The 27,458-nt window shown below is 37.8% G+C and overlaps 1 protein-coding gene across 4 annotated transcripts; it reads right to left on the minus strand.

The window, feature by feature from the left end:
• LOC133530027 (clavesin-2-like) lies at window positions 1-27,217 on the minus strand. Of its 4 annotated transcripts, none has more exons than XM_061867832.1 (6): window positions 27,001-27,217; window positions 5,845-6,110; window positions 4,768-4,989; window positions 3,338-3,531; window positions 2,030-2,146; window positions 1-1,028 (listed from the first exon to the last, which is right to left on the minus strand). In XM_061867832.1, exons 2-6 carry the CDS (start codon window positions 6,101-6,103, stop codon window positions 786-788), a joined length of 1,035 nt encoding a protein of 344 aa, XP_061723816.1. In that variant the 5' UTR covers window positions 6,104-6,110; window positions 27,001-27,217; the 3' UTR covers window positions 1-785. The 4 variants fall into 4 exon arrangements, with proteins under 4 accessions (XP_061723816.1, XP_061723818.1, XP_061723815.1 ...); XM_061867834.1 differs by lacking the exon at window positions 27,001-27,217 and adding an exon at window positions 12,198-12,349; XM_061867831.1 differs by lacking the exon at window positions 27,001-27,217 and adding an exon at window positions 11,845-12,140.
• Between the last annotated feature and the right edge of the window lie 241 nt (window positions 27,218-27,458).

The raw sequence follows: 27,458 nt of genomic DNA on the forward strand, positions 1-27,458 counted from the left end.
AATACGAAGTACTTTTAATTCTTAAGCATTAATAACAGTATTTTACTTAGCATGCAAAAATAAACTAAAACTTCAACAAGGTCATGAACAATTAAGTATAGAATACAGCTGTGATTTCAAGTTTTGGGGTTTACATTATCAGAAGCCCGCAATACTCCAAGCTCAACAAGTATCAATCGGTTGTCTTTACAATTACAAAAATTCCAGTCCCCATAGGTCACATACATAATCAATCAGTTATGAGAGATTTACAAACCCAGCAAGGTCAGAATGGTAACGTGACACCACCGACGGCTGCCACTAGGTCAATATTATAGTTACTTAATTAGTGCTAGGTTAATGCAATTATTCCTCTTATAAGTATATTATATGTATCACTATAGTCAGGAAAACTAATTTCATTAGTAAAAAAGGTTACAAATTCTAAAAAAATTAGGCATGAAGTTTCGGTCTCCTAAATAAAAATTTTGATAACGTGCCTTTTCTACTGACAAATTGGCTTTTCAGACTATATTTATCCAAGCAATTGTCTTTTAAAACCTTCATAAATCTGAAATAATTGCATAGAACCCGTTCCTTAATTAGAAGGGGAAGCCATTGAGATCTATGATTATAATATGAAGTCTGTAAAACTATTGGAAAGCTTAGAATTATTTGCCAGCTCATATTACTATAATATACTTAAAAATTAAATCCATAATAACAAAAGAGTGGAATGTCACGAATTATAATAATGAAATAAAAACTAAGCCGAAATTCCAGAGATAGTAAGAGGTCTTAATATATTAATCCAATTCAAGTTTTCTGAATGATCCAGCTGTGGAATGAATATCTTGAGTAATATCATTCTTCTCAAGAGCGTTTACATCGACACACATTTCGTCCAGTGCAAGTAATTCTTCCCTATGTTTAAGAAGTTTGCGTTTCAACTCTTCGATCATGTCGCGTAGAGGGACCGTGCCACCGTATTCTTTGGGTAAAATAGCGGGATCAACGTGCTTATTCAGGTCTTGGGTGGTGCGATGAAACTGAAACAGAACAGACTTTATTATTTCCTGACGAAATTGTCAGTAGCATCCTATAAATTAGTTCTTAGTGCATTCAGAATACTCTTACTAGGATGCGTTTATGTAAAGGAGTTAAGTGCCAATTACATCCACACTTTATCAGGCCTGATATCAGACCCGATTTCGGGCTCGAAAAAGAATATTTTTCCGTTTCAGCAAATATCAGCACATCGTTTACAATATATGAAATGTAAAAAAATGGTTCATATGCAAAAATATCAAACGTTGAATATTTTTGGCAATGAGAGACAAAGTATTTTTTACATTTCAAAAATTGTTAATGATGTGCTGATATTCCGTGAAACGAAAAAGATTATCAGGCCTGAAATCAGGAAGTGTGGATGGAATTGGCGCTTTAGGCCTACAGGAGTTAGGGTCTTAATTAAGTAAGATGTCGCCGCGCCGGGCCGTGCGGGTTGGAGGGCCTGTGTGCCATCTTGTGGCCTACATTGGAATCATCAAATAGACATTTATACTTCGCGCCGATAAACAGAGGGCTTCTGTGCTTCCCCCTATAGTTAATGCACGTTCCCTACAAATATAGCCGATAAAACAACTCTGTCAGTAGAAACAGGTGCAAAATTCAAATTTTCTATGGTACGATAACAAATCGCGCCTACATTTTTAAAATTTACCGCTTTTTTCTACTGACGGAAATGGCTTGACAGACTAATAAATATACATTAGAAAAACATTACTCTTCCCTTTTCATCCATCGGAAAGTCACCCAATCATAATTTTATCATACTAGGTTGTATTCAAATTTTACATTCTGTGGTCGCTCAACTTCTATTCCATGAAGCTAGCTGCATGTTATAATGTTGGCAACAACTTTTTTGGCAACTATGATTGGTTAAAAACAGCCACGGATATTCAAAATTGAAAACATATGTAATTAAAATCGTATTAAAATTAAGTTAATTAAATGTTTAAAAATATATGTTATGATAAAATAATAATACCATAACCCGGTCCTTTAGTTTATCACTGAGCAGTGATACGGCGAATTCGAAGAACTTGGCTCCGTAGTGAGGCACGTTGACAAAATGAGTACACTTGTGGCGCATCGGTGTTGAATTCTGAAAAGGAACACAAACTTTATTAACATAAGTTTGGGATAGGAAATGAATAGGTAATGTGTTCTTTTACATAGAGATGATGATGAAATATTATGGGACAATCATGGGCCTCATTCGACACCGTAGCTTTTAGTGCCTTTAAAAGGGCTATAAAAATATAATGCTGTCAGGACAGTACACTCTAATACTGCATACAGGCGTACCGGACCGCGACCTTGATCCAGTCAGCTTATGTCTTTCTCGCTTTCACCCATAGCTGCGTCCTTAAAAGCGTCTACAGATTACGGCACCGGACCGCGACCTTGGTGCGGTCAAAATATCTCTTTCTCGCTACGACTTATAGCTGCGTCCTTAAGGCACGTAAAGTAACCACCTTACACACTATCGATACGTGCACCGCACCGCACCAAGGTCGCGGTCCGGTGCCGTAGCTTTAACGGACGTACGGCAAACCGGGCAAACCACCTTGCACTCGATCGAACAGGCCCGACCTTACCAATGTCGCGGTCCGGTACAGTTTGATAGCCCAGCCTGTGCAAGTGTTAAGTAAACGTCATAATAGGGTTGTTTCCAATTTTTTGAAACTCTTGTATTACGTTCTATATTAACTAAAAGTTGCCCTAAAATTCAAATTTATACTAAAATCGGCTTTAAATATGTTAAATTAACAAAATATATTTTGACACATGCTTTCGCGCCCAAAACGCTCTTTGAAAATTGTGTGACGTCACAGTTTACGGTTTGACACATAACTACATACACACGTAGAAGATACGAACTGTCAACTGACATTTGTCATATGTTGTTTATCGTCTAACTGTCAACAGTGTCAATCCGAGAGTTGTGACGTCATCAGAATCTTCAAAGACGTTTCGAGTTTGGTCACGTGACGTGTGCCAAAAGATATTTTAAATTCAATATTTACAAAAATATGGTCATTACAGGTCTCCTAAAAGTAGTTTAACATGTTCTTATAATCCAAAAGAATTTATTGGGATACTATTCTGCCCTAAGATTTGTAGATGGAAACAACCCTATTTCATAGAGGTTTAAGATAATAGTTGCACTCTCTGGGCTGTCAAAATTGGTACCAACTTATCTTAGCCTGACTCTATTTTCCTTGTAAAATGTTTCAAAGTGTAGTCGACTTCCTTGCAGTATAAAGGAGAGTAGAAAGAAGAAGAGTATTACCTGGATACAGTTAAGCATGGTCCGCACATCGTTGAAGGACCATAAGCTAACGTGCGGCATCTGCATGCCAGCTTCATCGTTCACGTGGGTGTAGCCCAGGAGTTGGCTCCGGGGCTCGTCCAGCAGCATCTCCACTATCATGGAGTGGACGCGCGCCATGACGCAGCTATCGTATACGTGAGGGTCGAAGCGGCCTGCAGAACAAAATATGTGGTCAAAAAACGTATTTATTGATTCTTTTCCTTGATTGGTTCATGGCACAGGGGAGCCTAAGGTCTGCTTGGCAATTATCCCAAGAATTAGCGTAGGTAGTTTATACGAAAGCGACTGCCATATGACCTTCCGACCCAGAGGGGATACTAGGTCTTCTCTTCTTCCTCGCGTTGTCCCGGCATTTTGCCACGGCTCATGGGAGCCTGGGGTCCACTTGACAACTAATCCCAAGATTTGGCGTGTGGGCACTAGTTTTTACGAAAGCGACTGCCATCTGAATTTCCAACCCAGGGGATAAACTAGGCCTTGTTGGGATTAGTCCGGTTTCCTCACGATGTTTTCCTTCACCGAAAAGCGACTGGTAAATATCAAATGATATTTCGTACATAAGTTCCGAAAAACTCATTGGTACGACCCGCCCGCGAGAACCCGCTTGAACCCGCGACCTCCGGATTGCAAGTCGCACGCTCTTACCGCTAGGCCACCAGTGCTTCCCTGGTGGCCTAGCGGTAAGAGCCATATGACCTTCCGACCCAGAGGGGATACCAGGTCATATACGTATAAATAATCATCTTAAAATTTCACTGCCAGGAAATCGAAAGTTTATTTTGAAGACGGGTTTTAAAACTGGTAACCCCACTTTGCTATTTTTTCGTTCATGAGGATTCGTAGTGGACACGCAAGAGGTTTGAGTTCTGACGCCTTACCGCGAATAACGAAAAACGAAATATCTTTATCTGCCTCTCTCTCGCTCGAACATGCAAAGAGGCAAATAACGAAATTTCGATTTTCCTTTGTCGCGGTAGGACCTTTGGAACCAGTGCCGGTGGACCTAGCGAAGCGTAAGACACCCCAGGTGGACTATCATCTATAAATAAATATATGCTAATGTATTAAAAGATAATTAGGAACTGTTAATTGATCTTTGTAGGTAGTCATTAAAGTCTATTATATTATAATCCATTGATGGATCTGAGAATGTATAACAATAAAAGTTTAAATCCATTTATAGATCAGCGTAATCATTTAAGTTTCTCAAAATCCACTTGAGTAGGTACTTCGTGGATTCTATTTAGTGTCCAATAAAGTCCGCTCAAATCCATTACCTATGTGAAAAAAGGTCCACTCGGATCCATAATGGATCCCAGTGCACGGAGTGTAATTGACGATGATCGCGTATCTCTAGATATCTATGATTAAAGCCATTTAAATCTTACCCATGCAAGATAACACGACTCTTCTGCCCTCGGCGTCTCTTTTCGGCAGCGGAACGAGATACCCGGCGTCAATCACGGCCGCTATTTTAGGGTCTAGTGGGTCTAGCTTCTGGAACCAGTGAGGATGGACCTGACGCAGCGTCAGGTAGCGTTCCAGCATGGCGCAGGCTTGCGGGACGGAGTACTTCTTGGTGCGGAGGAAACGCAGGAGGAATGGCGCGTCTGAAATTGAGTTATGTAATGTTAGCGATGAATTTTTAAAAAGTAACTTGATAGGAATGTACACGGATAAAGTCATCTAACTAATTAATAGGTACGTTAGCTCAGTGGCTCCATGATAGGATCTTGGGTTCTGACACCAGAGAACGCCACTCTTTTTTATACCACGCCGGTGGCAAACAAGCATACGGGCTCGCCTGATGGTAAGCAAGGTGACGGTAGCTTATGGGCGCCTGAAACTCTACAGATGTTACATGCGTTTTGCCAACTCTTTAAAAACGTGTACACTCCTTTTCTCCTTTTTCTTTTTTTAAGAACCCCATACTGTAGCCCCTAGGGAAAACCTCGGCAAGGACCTCATTTCACAGCAGGATGCGCGACCATTTAGGTTCCGGGTGTGAGGATGAACACCCTGCCAACGGTGAGCAGTGCGGTGATAGAAAGTGGCCGTTGGCATCATGCCAAACAATTCTTCAGAGCACAGCCCATTATACACGCTACTGAACACACACAAGGAGGCAGTCTGTCCTTAGACTTAAGGGTTCACGATCCCAAACTCACAAGCAACATTGTGAGTTTGGGATCGTCGAGAATTCTTACGGCGCGCCTTTCCACTGAGTCGAAGGGTCCAATGCTGTTCTCTATTATAACTTATTTTATAAGCGACACCACGCCAGTTGGATTTTCCAATGGCTGATTAATTCTTGAGGACTTCATCACTCCAACGATATCTGAACTATGTGGGGCGACAAGGTTTATTGTTTCCCTGTATCTTAAGGGGTATCACATGCGGTTGCCCTTTAAGAACATAACAAACACCCCATCAAACCATCGAGAAAACAACAAAAATAAACAAACCTGTCCTAGATTTTTTGATAGCCGGATGTTTTTCAATAAAATGCCTCATCTGCGCCAAAGCGTGCTCCCTTATCGCCGGTTCTTCCCTCAGCTCCAATCTAGCTCTTTCCCTCAGTTCCGCAGGCAGCTCGCCTGTCTCCCTCTCTTTCGCTTCGAGGATCGCCATGCGCTCATCATCGGTCAGTCGGGGGGACTCGGTTATTTCCGCCTTCGGTTCGTGTTCGCGTCGCGATTCTGGTTGGAGTACTGATGTCGCCATTTTGGTTCTGAAACAAAAAGAAAAACGTATAATTTGATTGTATTCGTAAGCGCTTAGTTGCAGGTGTTGCATCGTGAGTAGAGCCCTTATCTTATACTGCCTACGCAATCGGTCCAAAAATTTAAACATCAAAGATAAATGAATTCTAAATATCTCTTCAGTCCTCATACTAAGAGGTGTCGTCAAATGGCGTGCTAATTTATAGCCTAAAGTAAGTTCAACGACTCAATCGAACAATCAAATGCTGCATCGCATTATCGGTGAGGTTTGTAGAGGCCTTTAGCCCTACTGGCACAAACATTGCGACATGGAGCCTGTTGACCCGCTTGCAGATCATGTAGTAACAGCATTAAAATCTGATTAAAATATTCCTTATCTCCTTGCCATAGGGTTCTCGATAGTCAATCTGTGATGGTATTTCAAGACAAACCACATTAACGTGAACTCGAGAGCAGTAACTGCTGAGTAATCGGAGAGTGCTCTTAATATACTGGTCGTAGCTTTTGACCCAATAAGAATATTGAGAATTCTGATCTACGTTAGCATAAATGCAACGCGTTACGCAAAAAATTGAGTATTAAATGACCAATTTAAAATGTTAACTAAAACGCTAAAACGCTATAATGGGAACTTTTGGGCCGGGCTTGTTGCACGGTGGGGATGGGCGTTAGATTATAGGTGTGTTTGACGAAGCTTGTTACGGAATTTATAAGTTGTTTTAGTGTTAATGTACAATAAGTTTGTGACAATGCTTGTGCGGATTACATTTGTGTTTTGACGAAGCATGTGGCGGATTGCATTGGTATTTGCATGTTAGTATAAATTGATCAATACCGCTAAAACTAAATATCACAGCTGGAGAAAATGCGGCTAACTGCCATCGAGTTGTTCCAAAATGCGAGCGATATAAAAATATGAAAGTTTCTGAAAATTCACGATCCTTACATGGAGGATGGAGGTCGTCTCACCTGACGCGTAAACGAATGTAGTATAAGGCTAGAACGTCTATATCTTAATAATTATAGATAGACAAAACAAATATCTGACGCCACCAACTCCATACCTATTCGGCTGTCAACGAAGCACGATGTTTACTGAGTTCGTCTTGTACGTCTATAACTCTCTGCAGTAACTGAACAACTGTCCTACTTAGGTCGTAGAAATCGGGCAAGTACATGAGATAAATACTATATTTATGAATCCCTAATGTATGTTTAGCAGAATCTGAATTTCTGACAGCTTTAATTAGAATTATAATAATGTGTGGCCATGAAACAGATTTCTAAAATAAAGGTAATAATTACCTTTATTGTTTTTTAATTAACGTCTGTTAGATATAGTCTTTTTTTTATAAGTGCTTTAAAATAGTATGTACAATTTAAGTAAGTGCAGGCCTTTTGAGCCTAACTCGTTAAACCGTTGATGTCTTTTGTTGTATGGTTTTGTCTTATGCCCTCGGCGGCACGTGATTGGTCGAATTCATTTAATAATTCACTAATGACACTAATATATAGTCGTTAGCTTTGTAGCTGGTCCCTTGCCACTAATCCTTTGTTTAATTGTTAACCAAAATCGCGCGTGCCACTACCTGCATAAAAAATGGTCCGGTCACTTTAACCGGTTATTGAATTACAACTCCTATGGCGATTTCTTGTGTGGTCCTTCTACGGTTACTGAGTGCCGGCGAGTCGAACGCTACTGAACCAGTCTAAAATGTGTCCTCGAGATGCGGAACAAAGGCGCGTTATCGGAGGACGCACCTACACTGGTTTTTTGAGCGTTGGACTAGCCCGCACTCTGATGCCAATTAGAATTATACGACCCTTTTTTTGCAGGTAGTGGCACTAAGTGGCACGCGCGGTTTTAGTTAACAATAGAAAAAAGATTTGCCGCTCCGGGCCAGCTACAAAGCTAACGACTATACATATAATGAACTCTTTAAGCTAAGTCGGAAGCGCCGTAGAAAAGTATGCGATTATAGTTTTGTCTATGTAGTTTTTATTAATTCGACGAGTAGAAAAAGATAACAAATAATTCGAAATTCGAGTTAAAATGGAACGGCTGACTAGGTTAAGTTCAAGTAGCACATTTACGTTTTATTTCACGAACAAAATTTGCATCACAATGCCCATGCTTGGCTGCTAAAACGTGTCGCATAGCTATGTGGTATGTGGCTATGTGCGGTGTAAATATTGATTTTAAATATTGATTATAGTTTGGCAAACCTGTTTGTCACTTGAAAGAGAATGTGTATGGGCGAAAGACCCTTTACAACCACTTTTTAGGGTTTTTTTAAATTTGCCGTGTTATTCTGCAGACAGGTGGTTGCAAGGGTATATGAATAACTATTTTATTATTAACAATGCTTAACTTTTTTAAACGGCTGTAAATCTCGTAATTCACGAACACGGGAAATCGCTCTTATATAGCATTGGCTGGTATTAATTAAATTAAGATAAGTGGTATTAAGCACACTATGAGATCCATTTGTGCTAATTTTATTCAAAGAATTCGTTTAGATTTCTTACCCGGTATTTGGACTCATAAGCAGAATTGAATTGAATCATTAAGTAGAAATTTACCCGAAGAACCGGATGTAAGAAATAAGCATAGAAGAATAAATCTTCTTGATAAGTATTGTGGTCTATACTTCTTTTTTAGCATAGGAAAGAAGATAAGCGATCTTGTCATCTCCTTTCTTGGAATAACGCTTAAAAAAATAAGTCACGTCAAAATAAATAGGTATGTATATGTAACAATTATAAACCATATACATTCTTTTGCTGTCATAAGTAATACCTCTAGTTGTTACTAGACATTAAAAAGCGCTTTCCATTAAAAAAACGTCAAGATTGTTTACCTTATTTCTAATGCTAATAAAAAAGAAGTATAGAGATGAGCTACACGGCTTTTAAACTGCAGCGCTATCATGGTCGCATTTTTATCACCCGTCATGTCATGCGTCACTTTCGCACTTACTTACTTGTTAGAACGTGACAGGCATGGTGACAGATAATAAAAGACCGACCATCTTACCCCTACAGCACTGCCCTCCTAATGTTAAGTGCAATACATCGTATGAGAACAAAGTACATAATTAAATATTATTTTAATATGACTTATTGCACTTCACGTTAGCTTAGGAGGGCAGAGCAGTGGCAGCATGGTTCCATTTTTAGGGTTCCGTAGCCAAATGGTTATCATCTGTCACTATGCCCGTTACTTCCGCGCTTACATACTTGTTAGAACGTAACAGGCATGGTGACAAATGATAAAGAGCCGACCATCTTAGCCCTACAGAGTTCGCATAGACGGACTATTCAAAATTCATAAAGTGAAAGTTGTGCATGCAAATCTCCTGAGCTGAGGTTGAAGGTCGAATGAAATTTTCCTATCGTCTTTATAACTTTACAGCTGTTAAACTTTACGATGTGTTTTCGTTTTCGTACGACCGGTCATGTACGGACATTATTTGAGAAGTTGCTGGTTGGTGGTGGCTGGTTATACTGTGGAATGAACTGTCGCCTGCGGTTTTTCCGGACCGATACGACCTTCAAGAAAAGAGCGTACACCCGTCTTAAAGGCCGGCAACGCACTGACAAGTGACAACCCCTCTAGTGTTGCAGGTGTCCATGGGCGGCGGTAGCCCTTACCATCAGGTGATCCGTCCGCTCGTTTGCCTCCTGTATCATAAAAAAAAAAAAACAGTTATCTGGTCGACTTCTTTACGGTCTTAGTTGTCTCAACCTCAACTCAACGTGTATCATAGCTTAGAAATGTTTAATGTTATGCCATAGAAATGTTTGCCCAAGCGGCAGCAAAATCAACTTAAATGTGAATGAAACGTCAGCAATGTTGTCAAAAATCTGAAAGAGAGGCAAACCAATGTTCTCAACATTTGATTATTAACATATTACGAGTATTATTATCAGTTATATTATCAGTCCATTATCTACCACTACTTGGCCTCTCTTCTAGTACGCCACTTGGCCAAGCCAACCTAACCATTCCGTTAACATTTTGGTCCACCTGCCATCTCCCGCCCAATTCCATTTTAGTTTAGTTAGACTCTATAGAGCATAATATAAAGCAGGGGTGGCCAACAGGTCGATCGCGACTGTTAGTCCAGTCGATCGTGGCAAGGCAAAAAATATAAATACGTAGACCAGTTTCATTTAAGGTTTCAAGAAGTATGTAATTGGTAGATCGCACAAGGTTTCGTTAGTAAACAGGAGATCTTGGGTCTAATCAAGTTGGCCACCCCTGATATGGAGTATAAATAAATAGGCAAAATAGATGCAACATACAGACCCGTATTCGCCACAGTAAGCAAATTGAATTGTCACCAACCAACGCGACGCTTAGAATATCAATGTAAAGATTAACCTTAAGATCCTCAGGTGGAATAATCGAGATAACATAAATTGAATTGAAATTGATCAAGCATGAATTTGCCTTAGAAAAAACATAAATATGATAAATATCTCTGTTTAAGTGTTTATATTGTTGTTTCTGTATTGAGGTGTGCAATAAAGGTATGTGATGGTTCTATGGTAGGTACCTACAAAACTCTTGGAGCGCCAGTCCGACTCATTATGTGTCCGGTTTAAAACTCGATTATGTGTCGATTTAAAACACTCCCTTCGGTCGTGTTTTAATTTATCGCCACTCGTTTCGAATTTCCTATTTTTCGCACTTGTATCGTAATGTACTATTTTATGTGAGTTCAATATTACCAGTATCTGTGTCTGTGCCTTTTGCTTTTTTTTGGATATTCTTGTTTTTATAAGAACTAGGTTACTTTAAACAACGCTAAAAGGGCTATATAATTGCGCCGTAAACAGACGCCTAGCATACAAAATTGGCAACAATAAACGCAAAAATCATATTTTCAATTAATCATGATTTCTTTCTCATTCGGTTCCCAAAATTTCGTTACGATTGATTAAGTTTTAGAGGAGGAAAATGTCGAGAACGAAACCTCGATTTCTGAGATTTTTACGCAGGGTTTTTTGCCTGAGCTGCAGTTTTCCTTATCGCACTCATTTTAGAAGCCGACAGAGATATTTACCTAAAATTCTCAAATCTCAGAAGGGGCTCAGCTGATATATTCTCCTTCATTAGCAGAAGTGCTATTAGCAGGGTGTCAACTATTGGCCATTACTCGGCATTAGTATGTTGAGCTGTCCTACTGCAGTACATGTTAACATTTTTAACCCCCAGCGCAAAAAAAGGAGTTTTACACTTATGTCTGTCTCTCAAACGGATGGACCGATTTCGATGCGGTTTTTTTATGTGAGAACGATTTTTATTGCGGTGGTTCTTACACGTTTGATAAAAATCGATCCCGCAGTTTGAGGAGTATCAGCTCTTTTCTAAAATGATGTATTTTAAGCATAAACTAGTTTAAAATCTTAGGATTAATAGCGTAGGGGTTTTTATATTATTACAGTACATATATATGGTGCTACTTTACCGCACTAGTGCGATAATTAGCACATTACGTAACTATGTCGAAAATTTAAAGGGCCATATGTACTGTAAAACGTTGCACGATACATGTGAGAATATTAGGGAATTCGCAACTCGTTTCGATTTTTCCATTTTTCACACTTGTATCGTAATGTACTTACTATTATTTAATAGTTATTAATAACATATAGTAAACATGGGAGCTTAATTGTTATTCTATTGACTCACTCTCAATAAAGCGATTTGGATTCATCCAGCACGCTCCTTACCTTACGTTTGACGTCATTGTTTCACCTTCCGAAGCATTTTAGACTCTATGTCGTCTCGTATAATGGCTATTTTTAAAAGAATAAAACTAATCTTAAAGGTGCATTAAGAATATGAAAATGCTGTAAAGATTGAGTTAAAGATACGGGTTTCCTGGCATTTAAGTGTTAACAATTGAACATAGACTTCTTTGTTGTATTTTCTGAGAAGGATGCTAAATTTTATTTAAACAAGATTTTTGGGTCTAATAGTTGTTTTGAATTATTGTACAGTCGAGATCATAATAACAGAAAAAAAAATATTTTAACGTCACATCACTGCCAAAAAAGAATTATCACACAATTAAAAAAATTACCGCAATTTTATCCTGGCAACATTACACTGACGACTCTATTTTGTCTATGCGAAAATTAGCACATCCCTAATTCCCTACAAATCGCCATTCTGTAGGGTAAACGCGCCTATAGCCGGCACGTCGACGTAGCCCGGCGGTCCGTCCCGACTGCGGAGTAACGGTCGCTCCCGAAATATTGCGACATGACGACTTTATAAGTAGAGTATTGCCCTTAGCAGGTATTTGTACGAGTTTTTGGAGTTTGATGACCTGCGGCTTGTGAATTTTGGACGCTGTTTATGGGAAAATTGAGGTTTATTGAAACAAAGATCGAGTAAAATTAAAAGATAATCGCCAATCGCCAATATGCCATCAGTAAGTAAAGTATCGGGAAAATATATCCGTGGGGATATTAAGTTTTAAAATTGTTATTTCGAAAATATACCATAAAGGCCGGTCCTTAGACGTTTTTTTAAATTATTGTATCACAGAAAAAAAATTGAGGCTAATATTATGTCATCATAATAATTGACAGTGGTCCCCCAACTAGGCCAAGTTACAAAATTAACCCATTACGTTTCTAGAGTTTGGAAAAAGCTGACTTCCCCAACCCATAAACAAGAACCGAGTCTGTATTATTAATATTAAGCATGAATTATCGTTGAGGTCAATAGCTACATCGGCCTAGTAGATTAGGGCTAACTCCTAACATATGTAACACTTATGTAACTCGTGAATAACATAGTCATAGTCACGCTATCGTTCATAATGTAACCTGATCGTTGATATAAAAACTGTTATGTGAACAAAAGAGATGGGTTCCCTCGTAGAAGTTATTGAAATCACTCTACATTCGACAATTTCGTTCGTCGATCAAATTTTCAAATTATTATGACGGTCTATCGTGGCTATTGTTACGGAATTAATTACACATATAACTACCAATTTCGATGTCGTGGCGATGCGGTGGCGGTGAGGGCTAGGAATTGCATGGTTTCACCAACTAAAATATATCTATCTCGACTGTTTTAATAGTTTTTTTATTTAAAACATTAATAATTAACATATTATTATTATTTCTTTACTTATCTTTCATCCCTCAAAATTGATAACAAAAATCGTAAAAAAATAATGAAGGAAATGGTTATACCAATGGAAAGGTAATATTTTTTCAGTGTATTGATTTAATGGATTCACCGATCCACTTACCCGATCTTTCGGAGTAAGGTGTCGATAAGTTGCCTTACGTATCTTAATTCGTGTTCAATTCATCAACAAACAATCTCTCACGTCAGTAGTAGCTGGGCTATAACCGCGAAAATCGAAGTTCATCGATTGCGGGCCTTTTTCTCTGTCACTTACGTCTTAGTGAGAGTAAATGAGAAAGATCCCCGCAATTTGAAATTTCGGTTTTCGCGGTAGGCCCCAGGTTTTGTCATTTTGTCCTCTGGTGCACTAACGTCCACCTTAAGGTGCTCTGGGGGCCTACCGGCAAAACCGAAATTCGCAAATTGCGGGGATATTTCTCTTTTACTCTCACTAAGACGTAATTAGAGTGAAAGAGAAAAATGCCCGCAATTGGCGAACTTCGATTTTCGCGGTTATAGCCCTGGACGCAACTCCATACTCCACCTCGGATTTTCGGGTAGGTTATCAAATTCCATGTTGACAAAGTGGCTAATCGTGCAAGACTGAACGTTTGGCATTAATAATACGAGATGACCGTACCAATATGTCATTCACAGTGTTTAACTTCGTTGATTATTTCTTGGAACCTCCAATAAAACCATGCAAGGTTGAGTTAAACATAGGAGTTCGTTACATCTTAATCTTTAAAGGTAGAATGAGCTCTTGTTCTATGTTTGTCAAAGTTGTGTGGAGCATTAAAATCATAAGAGATGCATACAAAATGACAATACAAATAAATTATAAAGTGGCTCTGGAACACCGGCCCACCGCTCTATCAACCGAGCTACCGAAAGCTTATATGTCTGTGGCTATTATTTCCATCATATACTTCATTGTACGCCGATGACCCCGAGAATGAAGGTTGTATAAAATAACTGGTATATTAAAGGTAGAAAAAAGCTTATTTTAATGTATGGTTCTGGGAAGTTGTGATTTGTGATTGTCTTATTTTTTGGTGAAGAATAAACGGTTATTATATACAATTTTGTAGACTGTAAAAACATAATATGTTTGTTTTTTGACAAGTGTATGCCAATTAGGTGTCTAGTTGAGACACTAATGCAACACCTTTTAAATTTGCCATAAACTCACAAACACTATGACCACGTTCTAATATGTTATTGTTACCTAATATACAATACCTATGGGTGTTAAGATGAAATACCTGACAACAATATGAAACCTAGTCATATAATAAATAAATCTATTATTAGTGGTCATCATTTTCGGTGGCCGAGCGATGGAAATGATAGCAAATCTACTAAAGACAATTTTTTTTTTCTTGGATTTATCTTATCTGATAGGTATCTTAAGTAAGATACCTAATCATTAATTTCCTATAATGAAAGAAATAGCCCAATTTCTAAAAATGATAATAACCTTGGAACTTTATAACTTGGTTTGGAACCTTTATAGCTTATAATCCAAATTCCACGGAATCTTTAATTAACGTAAATCTTAATTTACCTTAATTATTTTGTTACGTCATTTCCCATTTGAATGACATACAATACTAGTTTCCCCAATTAATGTTTTATTAAATACCAATGAATTAAAATCACAATAATCCCTAAAAACGACAGCAAAAGACTAACTTATTAAAAACTGTACTGTTATGCACGTGGTCGAAAAGTGCCCACGGTCGATGCACCCAGATGCACCGTTACACCCGAATTGCGAGTCATTGACTGCACTTGGTGCATCTTTGGGTTCTGTCCTTCATATTTTATTTACCTTAGTCTATTGTGACCCCTTAGCCCCTTATACCAGATAGAAGGATGGCGTGGTATAATTACAAAACTCATTTATAATCATTCTTGCCATATATTTTGGCGCAGAAGTGCGGCTTGTATAGGCGTGTAATTTTGTATTTTATATGTATTTATTTATTTTTTTATTTTTAGACCTAGGTTTTAAGTTTTGTAGTTTAGTTTTTAATACAAGAACATTTTTAAGTATTTGTCTTTGCATATTATAATTAAGTTTGATAATTCTACCAATAAATATAATTATGTCCATTAAAAAATTATACACTTAGAAACATTTTAAGCTCACGGGAAGTACCTAGAATCAAATGAGTTCTTCCAAAATAATCATACATGTGGCTAATTGTCAATGTCAGTTAACAGAGTGGATGATGAAATACCATCACAGTAATAACCAAGCATTGTTTATTACCAAGATGAATTTATAATACAAGCTTTTATCATCTGTCATTTCTAACGAGCTCGAACTTAATTTATACCGGAGTTCTTATGGACACACCTTCGCTCTCCTTTATCAGAGCAACTCCATAATGGTGCCTATGTAGTTAAAATGCATCTACCAGTCTATTGTCAATTACTCACTGAACGTGCCATAGTTGACACAGTTAAATTTACCTAACCATTTGGGAACTTTATTGCATTGAGATAAGATCAACAGTCGTCATCAGATATATCGGAGCGACCGAGATGCTCAAAAATATCTGAACACGTACTCTAGTATATAGTCCTCCTCGCCGTATCCGACGACGGCGACTCCTTCAGCTGCTTTTATTCGGAAACATGGAACGCTCTAATATGACTTACAAAGCCAAATTTGGTTTTAAAAATGCGATCGCATGGTGCGCAATGAAGCTGGTCAGCTGGGTTGTAGGTATAGGTATACGAGGGCCTCGGTCGCGTCTTACGGAGATGGCGCTTGGCATCCAGGTCTTCCAAGCGCCGCTGTTCGTATTGCTCTACCTTTTTATGCACAGTTTCACGCTATTCCGTTCTACGCATCGCCAGTTTCTCCTTGGCACCTTGCCTTTCTCCTTGGCAATAGAGGAGTGTTCAGATATGTGTGAACAACTTGGCCGCTGTGATATATCTGATGGCGACTGTACCAGTGGCTGCTGGTAATACACGAGTGCTTTTTAATTAAAATTTTATATTAATCGGAAATTGAAAAGTGGATTCAATTTGTCTTGCAAGATTTAATAATAGACAGACATACAGTCCAGTTAAAAAAAATTGGGGTAAAAATGTATGCATATTTACCTATGAACTCGGCCACAGTCAAAGGCAAGCAAGTAGGCAGTTAAATTAATAAAAACCGGTAAACAATTATAAAACATGAAAATTCAACTGAAGTTCGTTCCCTTACGGGCCCTTGACTTTTAAAACCGTACTTATACTTTTTTTGCCGGTCAAACTGGACCGGTCGCTTCCGTAAGCCACACAAGGCGACTTTACATTGGTTCGGACCGGTCCCAATTCACAGTTTCTTTTATTGCAACAAAAGGGTTCCTTTTACTAAATCTGCAATAATTGATTCCTAAGTTATGTCAGTAGTAGGTAATAATTTTAATACATAATATTCATAGTCTGGGAAACATCAGTACCCCTAGTGTAAATAAATTCGATTTCGAAACGTGACGTACCTACGCGTTTGCGTTTAGTCTCATTTTGTATTGGATTTAGAAAGAACGCGCCAAGCGGGACGTTTTGGAAAATCAAAATCCTATACAAAATGAGACTTAACGCAAACGCGTTCGTCACGTTATGATGTCGATCAAATTTACACTAGGGGTACAGGATCATTTGAGTAAAAAACCTATATGGAGGTACTTTTTTCTTTTAATTTAAAAAACAAATGCAATTACTATATGCCTGATAATTAATATTGCATTTCAAACTTAGATCTACAGTTTGTTTATAAAGGTGCAAATTTTTATAAACTAAACATTTATTAGTTTGTTTTGCTACAAAACATTTAAAATACTCATCCCTATTAAAAGGATTATTTTGGGATATGTTTGTGGTTTCTATAATTTATAACCATGATTTATTAGGTGCTTAACGATAACCGTTACTAAATTCTGAGTTTAGTATATTTGCGTTGCGTTTGTAGTAAGTTAAATTTTTAAACTCTTTTTTTAGGGTTCCGTACCCAAAGGGCAAAACGGGACCCTATTACAAGACTCCGCTGTCCGTCCTTCCGTCTGTCACCAGGCTGTATCTCATGAACCGTGATAGTTAGACAGTTGAAATTTTCACAGATGATGTATTTCTGTTGCCGCTATAACAACAAATACTAAAAACAGAATTAAATAAATATTTAAGGGGGCTCCCATACAAAAAAATGATTTTTAGATAATGGTACGGAACGCTTTGTGCGCGATTCCGACTCGCACTTGGCCGGTTTTTAAATATTAACACTGAAATACTAAATAATTTGACTTTTCTTCGAAAGATGTCTTTGCAATTTGCTTTGCAATCAGAATACTGCGATATATATAGTCATTCTGTAGGTATATCAGTGAGATTGCCGTAGAAATCAAGTAAGGTATTAACATAACTCTCGTGTCGCTCGTGATATCTTCATTATTTACCTAATTATTGCATTACAAATATGTTACTACTGTCCAACAGTTGAAATTTTCACAGATGATGTATTTCTGTTGCCGCTATAACAACAAGTACTAAAAAACGTACATCCCACAAACGTGTTTTTTTGCCGTTTTTATAGATAATGGTACGGAACCCTTCGTGCGTGAGTCCGACTCGTACTTGGCCGGTTTTTTTAAAAATTGATTTGCTGTTTTCTTGCATTTCTAAAAAAACCTATATTGCCTCATTCAAATAAGTATATGGGCAGTGTTCTATTTACGAAACCAAAGATAGCAGACGACCTCGAAACCGTATAATTATGTGAATATTAATATCATCTCCATGTAAGTAGGTATTAAACATCTGTGATCACTCAGTGAATTTCCAATGATTAGTCCAAATTATTTATTATGCACATTACAAACAAACTCACGTACATAATTCATCATTAAAATCGTCTTACCCGTGTCAGTCCTTTGTTTCTTTCTAGCAAAGCCATCAACGGCCATGTAAGGATCTATTATGTGCTAAGTGCACTTACCCTACACGGTACACGGTAAATGTTTGCGGGAATTCTGATTAGTGCCGTGAATCGTTCCAATCGTTGCCGTGAACCACGAAAATCGAAGTTCGTCAATTGCGGGGAATTTTTCTCTGTCACTCTAATGACGTCATAGTGAGATTAAAAGAGAAAGATCCCCGCAATTTACGAATTTCGATTTTCGCGGTAGGCCCCGAGGATCCTGGGAACTGAATATGACCAATTTAAATTTTCAGTATGCAGTCTACGTTTTACTGACTTCTTTTAAAAGGAAGTTTTCGATTCGGTTTATTTTTTATCGTAATACTTTTAAGTTTTTTCCCCGATGGAACGTAGGCGGTAGGCAATTAGGTATATGCAAGTAAGTATAATATACCATGCGCACATTATTAATAGACAATTCGTACACCATATATATATATATATATATATCTAATGATAATGACGACCGGTCTCAAGCTGATGGTCCTGGGTTCAAATCCGGTAAGGGCATTTCAAAATTCAAAAGTCAAATGTATTTATTGCAAACTTATTACATAATACGGGCCTTGAAAGGGTGCAGCAATCTTATAAATAAATATTACAATAATTTCTTTAGAATTATATGAGATATCACATTAGTGCATCTTATTTATTTGTGTGATGAGCAGAGATGCTTGTTCATGAGTCATGGATGTTTTTTATGTATTCACGTTTTTGTATATTATTATTATTATTCTCTTTATTCATTGCATATCTTAGATTAGGTTTTTTTATAATATGAATATTATTATTATAGGTATATATCGATGTCTGAGTACCCACAACACAAGCCTTCTTGGCTTACCGTGGGACTTAGTCAATTTGTGTAAGAATGTCACTATAATATTTAATATTATGTATTTTATTTTTTGTATTTGCTGTTAGTACTTATAACAATATGCGTAAAAAAGCTCTGTAAGAATCTTGTAAGCAAATCATATAGTTAGTTACAGTTACGAATTGAGACTTCGAGTACCTAATTATGAACATGTTTATATACAAAAACAAATAATGAAGAATAACATATATATATATATATATTTATATATATATATATAACAGAGAAATAAAGAATAAATAAGAATAACCTACCCCATCACGTTTTCCAACATGGAAACCAATTATAATTTGCATAATTATCAAATAGTTTACACAGGTGCTTTATTGACCCATAGGATTACTATACATAGAATAGAGACACTACTCAAATCCTATTTGGCCAAAAATGTGAAACATCTTCCAAACAGCTGAGGGAAAGAAATATTTATGCCAAGCTGTTGGGCTATAATGGTTCATGGTCGGCTCTTTATCATTTGTCACCATGCCTGTCACGTTCTAACAAGTATGTAAGCGCAAAAGTGACGGGCATAGTGACAAGTGATAAAAATGGAACCATGCTGCCACCGCTGGGTACAACATGAAAGTTTGTAATAGTTTTGTAGAATACATGCCAAAACCACTGACCTAAAAAGGAGTGTAGTATAGGTACAGAATTACATATCAAAACCGGTGGCATGTAAATAATGAATAACTACATACAACGCTGATTTACTTTCACGATTTTTACACATTATTAACTAAGTTAGTGTTAGTTAATAATCCTCATTTCGTTGACCTAACAGTTCTAGACTTTCTACAATCTACAACCGTCATAATTCTTTTGTTGCTTAGCGAAATTGTCCGAAATGAGACCAAAATCCGCGCAATCTCAGTGAAAGTAGCGAAGCCGAACGAGATCGCGTTAGCGTTAACTGTAGCATGCGCCGGCGCAAAAACATAGATTAGATACGTTACTGTTGTTAGCGCGTTAATGACGATTATGCTCGACGAACTGGATGTAGTCTATGGAAGGGCTGGGGGCCTACCGCGAAAACCGAAATTCGCAAATTGCGGGGATCTTTCTCTTTTACTCTCACTAATAGTCACTAAAACGTAATTAGAGTGACAGAGAAAAATGCCCGCAATTGACGAATTTCGATTTTCCCGGTAGCCGCCCTGGTAGTCTACTGGTGAAAGTGGTGAAGCCACATTGGTAGACTATTTATTTATTCGATGTTTAAACTTTTTTTATGCTATACTTTTGTATGTTATAGTTTATCACAAATAAATGCGATGATGATGACATTGTTCCGAAATTGGAAATTAAATAAAAATATTTTAAAACCTTTAAATTATTAATATTTTTGTAGATACAGGTGGTATGCTGAGATACACCGTGGGCTCGAGTAACCCAACAGATTTTAACCACCAGAGGTCATAAGGAGCAAAAAATGTTATATGACTTTTGGTCAAATTTAGCAATTTGTGTCCGTGTGTTTTCTGCACACGATACGTCTTTTTTACATCTTGATGAAAAAAAAACATTACAACGAATACGTCAAGTTTTTTTTATTTATTTATAGATAAATATTGCGAGTTTCCTTAAAAACTTTAATGTCAGTAGGTATGTCTACACCAAGTCACATAGTGCCAGCATCGCAGCCAAAAAGGAGTTTTTCACTGAGAAGAACTACAAAAACAAATTCTCACAAGAATTGTCATTATGTCGAAAACATGACCGATTTAAGAAAACTATGTATGAAACTTAAGTCTCTAATTGCGGTCAAAAATACACCTTTAAAATCTCTCGGGTTATTCAAGTCAAGATATGCCTTAACATACTTTACTCTGTTCTAAAAGCTCTTATGACTCAGTTAAGAGGTTATTTTCCAGTTTTAGACGTTTTAGTACATAGTTGTCAAGCCATCATGTGAACGCACCATTACATAACTGGCCTACCGACTAACCGAGTGGCATACTTTACTGGCCATTTCCCGCCTAAGCCTAACATCTATTTCTAGATTGTACCGTTTTAGATACTCAGGTGTCTGGGCTCTTTCCATTCTGGAAAAATCTTGTAAAACCTCAGAAATCGGTAAAAGGTAACCTATGACGATTGGTAATTGGTTATTTATATTGACATTTTCCGCAAATCGACAACTATTGTGCCCATTTTGCGTGAAAACGCGGTAGCGCTACTCTAGCCAACCCAGCTCCTCCACGAGCAGTGTCTTCAGGTTGCTAACTGCCTCCTTTAGTGTGCACGGAGTCCCTAGGTATTTGCTCCTGTATACTTCTACCTGTTTACAGTATATGTTTCGCCGTTTCCTCTTCTTCCAAGCACGCTCTGCACATGGGGCTGTCCGTTTTACCCATATTATGTAGGTGTTTGTTTAATGTGTTATGTCCAGAGTATTTAATCCTACTATTTTTCGTAGTTTGTGTCTGGGTGTTTTCAGTAGTATTTTGATGAGCTTGTAGTTTTATTCTGGTAGAATTTCTTTGCAGTACTTAGTGTGCAGTTGTTTGGGATATGACATTAGTAATAGTCTAATAGAGAACCAGATATTATATTAACATTAAGTAATAAGTATTAGTCAGATATTACTTGAGTAACAGTCCATTATGGTAAAACGCAATTTTAGTCTATAAAATAACCACATTATTTCCCACTTAGCTAATTACTACTTTAGGATTAATAGTGACACATTAATACAAAGTCCGTCATTTTTAGGATTCAGTACCCAAAGGGTCAAACGGGACCCTATTACTGAGACTTCGCTGTCCGTCCGTCTGCCACCAGGCTGTATCTCATGAACCGTGATAGTTAGCCAGTTGTAATTTCAACAGATTATGTACTCGTATTTCTGTTGCCGCTATAACAACAAATACTAAAAACAGAATAAAATAAATATTTAAGGGGGTTCCCAACAAAAAGTAATTTTTAGATAATGGTACGGAACCCTTCGTGCGCGAGTCCGACTTGCACTTGGCCGGTTTTTAAATGTTCTCACTGAAATACAAAATAATTTGACTTTTCTTCGAAAGATGCCTTTGCAATTTTCTTTGCAATCAGAATCACACAAATTAAATTACTACATAGTACTTATTATATAATATGCTATATGCTGTACCTACTGTGATGTATAGTCAATCTGTAGGTATATCAGTGAGATCGCCGTAGAAATCAAGTAAAGACACGACTTTACTCTTCTGATATCTTCATTATTTATCTAACGATTGGATTACAAATGTTACAACATGAAAGAGATTGGGAACACAATGGCCATTTATTCATATTCTAAAATAGCTACGACTGTTTCTGGCCACCGAACATGGTAGTATACAGGGTGGCCTTGACATTTAGAGAAATATTAATACTGCACTTTTACAAAAGTATTTTTAGTTTTTTACCAAACAATGCAAATATACAGATACGTATTACGTATAGTGTTGTTTAAAAAGGACGTTAGACGGGTTGTCGCGTCTGCATTAAATATAAAGCGCTAACCGACCTAATATACGAAAGAATAACTTTTTGATATTTATAAGTTTTAATCTGTTTTACGAAGCCGTCACAATTTATAAAAGTCCAGAACTGCCAGCCTATCCTGAATTCATGCATCCTCCCAGACAATGCCTAAAATCACACCGCCCTTACAAAACGGCACAGGCGGTAATGAAGGAGATAAATGGATAGATGAATTTAATTTCAACCTGCCTACAGCCTGCAGCGACTACAATCCCACTGAAAGGCCCAAAGGCTTTTCGGCCCCAAGACGGGAATGGTGGGCACCAGGGCTATAACCGCGAAAATCGAAGTTCGCCAATTGCGGGCCAATTTTTCTCGGTCACTCTACGTCTTAGTGAGAGTAAAAGAGAAAGATCCCCGCAATTTGCGAATTTCGGTTTTAGGGGTAGGTCCCTAGGCTTGGGGTCGAGCGAACTTTGCACAAGGCACGGTCGATCTGGCGATTTCATGTTCAGGTGTAGGATCCTCACTATCTTATTCACAAGTGCCCAAAACGAATGAAACCTGGTGACCCTTTGGACTTAATAGCGCTTAGTGGAAACACCCAAGAACTTAGAAATTATCTGTAGAACAATTATTTACACATTACACTATGTTACAAAATTTAACGTGGTCTATTATCATATATAAATAGGAAACTAACAACTAACTGCCCATGGTAATTGGCACATACAACGTGCCCTTAAAAAATGGCTCTAACCCATATATCTTGACCTCGACATCTGTAACAACTATGCGTAATCACAGACCTCGCTGACTTCGCCAGTTCGAACGTAAATTGACATCAGAACGATATTTGAATCAGTTACTTATCGTGCGTCTCGCTCGCGCCAATACATTTACAGACCCACGAGCATTGTACCAAGGATGCTTGTTGTGCGAGGAAGCCGCCAGCTCTTCGGTCACCAGTTACGTCATCCAGACGCTTCATTCTGATATCAGTGTACGTTCGAATCAGCCTGCTAGTTCGACTATGGTTGTGAATGACCCATGTGCTAACAGCCTGTCACAACTCGTTGCGTTAACACTTGGGCAACCGTCAACGTTATTGGCCTTGGAACAGAGACTTACTAAAGGAGAAATTCAAGTTTAAATTGATGTCGCAGACGGATTCGCAACATTCACAGTTTTTTTCCTTTTCAGTGAATATTTAGTGATTGGCAATGTCCCGATATTGGAATAAAAATCTTTTTATGTAAAACCACAGCACAAACAATACAAACTACATAGGTACTTACATACTTAACCCGAGCACCGAGGGTTCCGTACAAACTTTTAATTATCTCATGTAACTATAAACACGAAAGACTTTTCACCAGAAGTATACTAGGCACAACTAGGCATAATTATGTACAGTGCCATCTATCGGCAAATCAGCTACTAATTTGCGCAACATGTATGTAATGTATGTTGGTTTTTCGGGGATAATTCTTATTCATGTGCACCGATTTCAATTATTATTTTTTATAAAAAAAAAGTTTGTTTAAATCTCAAAGAAATTTCAAGAATAATAAGCACCCGCAAAGGGGGATAAATTGCAAATAGAATTTGGAAATATTTTTGGATAATTAAAAAAAAGTTATCAAGATAAGAGTTGTAATTATACATATTAGTTTGTGATTTTTCTTCATACTTACATCTTTTTTTTTTCACTGTGAAAAAATAATAAGAAATTGTTTATGAATTTTCAATTTAAGCTCTTTCACTTGATCTAGTATCTAGACTTTGAAATTTTGCCCTCTCTTCATATTGGACAATTTCCATAGTTAATAAAAATTAAACACTTTCAATGTATGTAGGTTAGCGCTGTTCTCTTCATAACTATACCAAATTTCAAATCGATAGCTTAAGTAGTTATCGAGATATTTAGCAATGTGACAGACGGACAGAGTCACACCATAAGGGTTCCTTTTGTACCATTTTGGTACGGAATGCTAACAAAGAGGAAGTTACCACGAAATGACCTATGCCTGCGAGCCGCGTCCCTGGGGCTACCGCGAAACCCGAAATGCGCAAATTGGGGGGATCTTTCTTTTTTACTCCAATGAAGGCGTAATTACAGTGTGAGAGAAAAATGCCCGCAATTTGCGAACTTCGATTTTCGTGGCAGGCCCCCAGTTTTCCTATTTGAGTTGCGTCAAATAGTAATCCTTCCTTTTTTACAGTCTCTTATCAATTCATAATAGTCAGTTCATTTTAATACCAATTTCTCCTTAATGACACCGCCAACAATAGGTTCGAAAGTTTGGAACGCAACATGATTCACATTAAAACTATTAAAAGTGAAAGCTTTCTGTTAAGTTGATGCTCAAAATAGACCGTATCTGAGTCATCCGTAGCGGGTAATGGATACCGAATATACCCTTAAACGGTTACTATTATTTTTGTTACACCTGTAGGGCTAAGATAGTCGGCTCTTTCATTTGTCACCATGCCTGTCACGTTCTAACAAGTATGTAAGTGGGAAAGTGACGGGCAATGAAACCATGCTGCCACCGCTGTACATATCATCGTCATCTTGCCGTATCCGGCAATGGCGACTCCATGAAGTTCTCGTCCGGATTATGAAATGCTCTAATAACCCCTGCCCTGAGCTATAACCGCGAAAATCGAAGTTCGTCAATTGCGGGCGTTATTGTCTGTCACTCTCACTGAGTCTTACTGAGAGTAAAAGAAAAAGATCCCCGCAATTTGCTAATTTCGGTTTCCGCGGTAGACCCCCTTCTGCCCTGTACATATAGCATGTAAAGAGACTACTGCAATAAAATTACAATTAAACATTGACATACATATTATATCGCAGGACAGTCCTTACGAGCACTAAGAATGGTGTTAGTTCAGCGGTGTCACTCACGAATTCGAGCCAATCGTACAGTCTAACGTAACTAGTTGCGTCCAATCACGCGCGTGATGCGAACTCATCAACCAATCGCGTTGTGGCGTTAAACTGTACGATTGGCTCGAATTCGTGTGCGTGACACCGCTGTACTGGCCCCATTCTTATTGCCCGTAAGGCCGTCCTTAGATATATGTCAATGCGATTAAAGTCATAATCAATTTCTCGGACATAAGTATTCTACTTAAATAGGCTTCATTTATTCCGGCGAGCAGAAAAAAATATTATTACGTCAAAATACTACTTTTTTCTACTTGATATTAATACCCCCGATATTAATATTTGGACCCGGGTACGTCCTTAAACTACGTCCAAAAGAGAGGTATGGGCATTGTGAATTTCATCTCGCTTTGTGTGGTAGGGCACAGCCAGTGGATGTCATTCCAGATCTAGAGCAGAGCCCAACTGGGGAAGTACCTCCACCTTACAGAAAACCGCAGCCAAATAACACTAGACCCTACTCATAATGTTGTGTTCCTGCCGGTAAGTAAGGTTGCCAGAGCTCAACGAGGAGGGGGCGGGTTTAGGGTCGGCAACGCGCATGTAACTCCTCTGGAGTTGCAGGCGTACATAGGCTACGGAGACTGCTTACCATCAGGCGGGCCGTATGCTTGTTTGCCACCGACGTAGTATAAAATAAATAAATAATAATCAGTAGTTTTATTTTATCCTATATTTTCGTTACACCTTGTATGTCAGGCCACATAAATTTTTTAAATCTTTATTTAAAGAGCTTTGTCACTTTTGTGACGATGTCGCTCTGTGCATATACAAACATGTGACTTATCTTCTAATTAATTCTGAAGCCAGTTTATATATACATTTTGCATCGTCAGATAGTGGATGCCCCAAAATTTGGTTGCAACCCCCAACTTCAAATAAGCTTTCGTTCATGATATCTATCATTGACAGGCACAAAAGGTATGACTTCATCTCAGTTAATGTTTGCCCTCTAGGTTTAAACTTAAACACTAAAATAAGGTCTTCCCTCTAGGTTTATCACCCTCCAACCATTTTGAGATCCTAAGCGCTATCATCTTTACTAAACGCTAAGATGTTAGGAAGAAAATACTAAGCAAACGTATGAATAGTCATCTCAGAAATCTGATAAGAGTTGTAACATGAGTTATGTTTATATCATAATTCACCATTCTAAATAAAATACTTAACAACTTTGGCATTCCTGGGATATCTTTTCATTTCTAGTAATTTAACTTACCTACGTACCAATATGTACATGATGTTTGATGTTTGACTTATCACAGATTTAAAACTTCACCCTAGTTTCCTAATCTAACAATTTTCGGCACTTTTCCATGTATCGGCTCAATTGGAAATAAGTAGATAACTTAACAAAATCTTGGTGTTCCTTTTTAATATTTCGAGTGCCGGGAAATGGGTATTTTACCCTACATTTAATAAAAGAACTTCTTAAAAATAACCTAAAAAAAAAAAGAAAATGTGAAACTTACCTGATAAATTTCAAAGGTTTCCCACAAAACTATCACACTTCCAATTTGCTGCGACGGCAAATAATTCTAAACATTTACAAATAAAATTATCACAAAGTCTGGCACTGGCACGCAACTATCAAAAACTTAAATTAAAAAAGTTTAGCTATATGGTGTGGTAGACGTAGACACTCCCGCACCGAGTTGACCGAGTGTCAGCGAAACACTGAGGTAATGAGGTAGAATTCCAACTATTAGCGCTAGGTACGTTATTCAGGTTATTCTAGAGTGAACGCAACAAACGAATTTCAGTATAAATTTTCACAATTCGTTTCTCATCTGATCACAGCACAATAAAAAACCTTCAGCTCTCAATTGGGGTGTTCCAATTTCAAATTTTAAAATGGCGCGTTCAAGACCGGTTTTGATTGGTCAACAGAACAGTCATCTTGTGGCAGTAGCATCGCATCAGTTACAAC

The sequence above is a fragment of the Cydia pomonella genome, chromosome 22 (assembly GCF_033807575.1).
Source record: "Cydia pomonella isolate Wapato2018A chromosome 22, ilCydPomo1, whole genome shotgun sequence".
Lineage (NCBI taxonomy): Eukaryota > Metazoa > Arthropoda > Insecta > Lepidoptera > Tortricidae > Cydia > Cydia pomonella.

What these genes read in the sequence shown, in the direction of transcription:
- LOC133530027 (XM_061867831.1), bottom strand. An exon ending in CCATGCTTAACTGTATCCAG is followed by an intron (nt 2,147 to 3,337) that starts GTAATACTCTTC and finishes GTTCCTTTTCAG; the next exon opens with AATTCAACACCGATGCGCCA. An exon ending in AACTAAAGGACCGGGTTATG is followed by an intron (nt 1,029 to 2,029) that starts GTATTATTATTT and finishes GTTCTGTTTCAG; the next exon opens with TTTCATCGCACCACCCAAGA.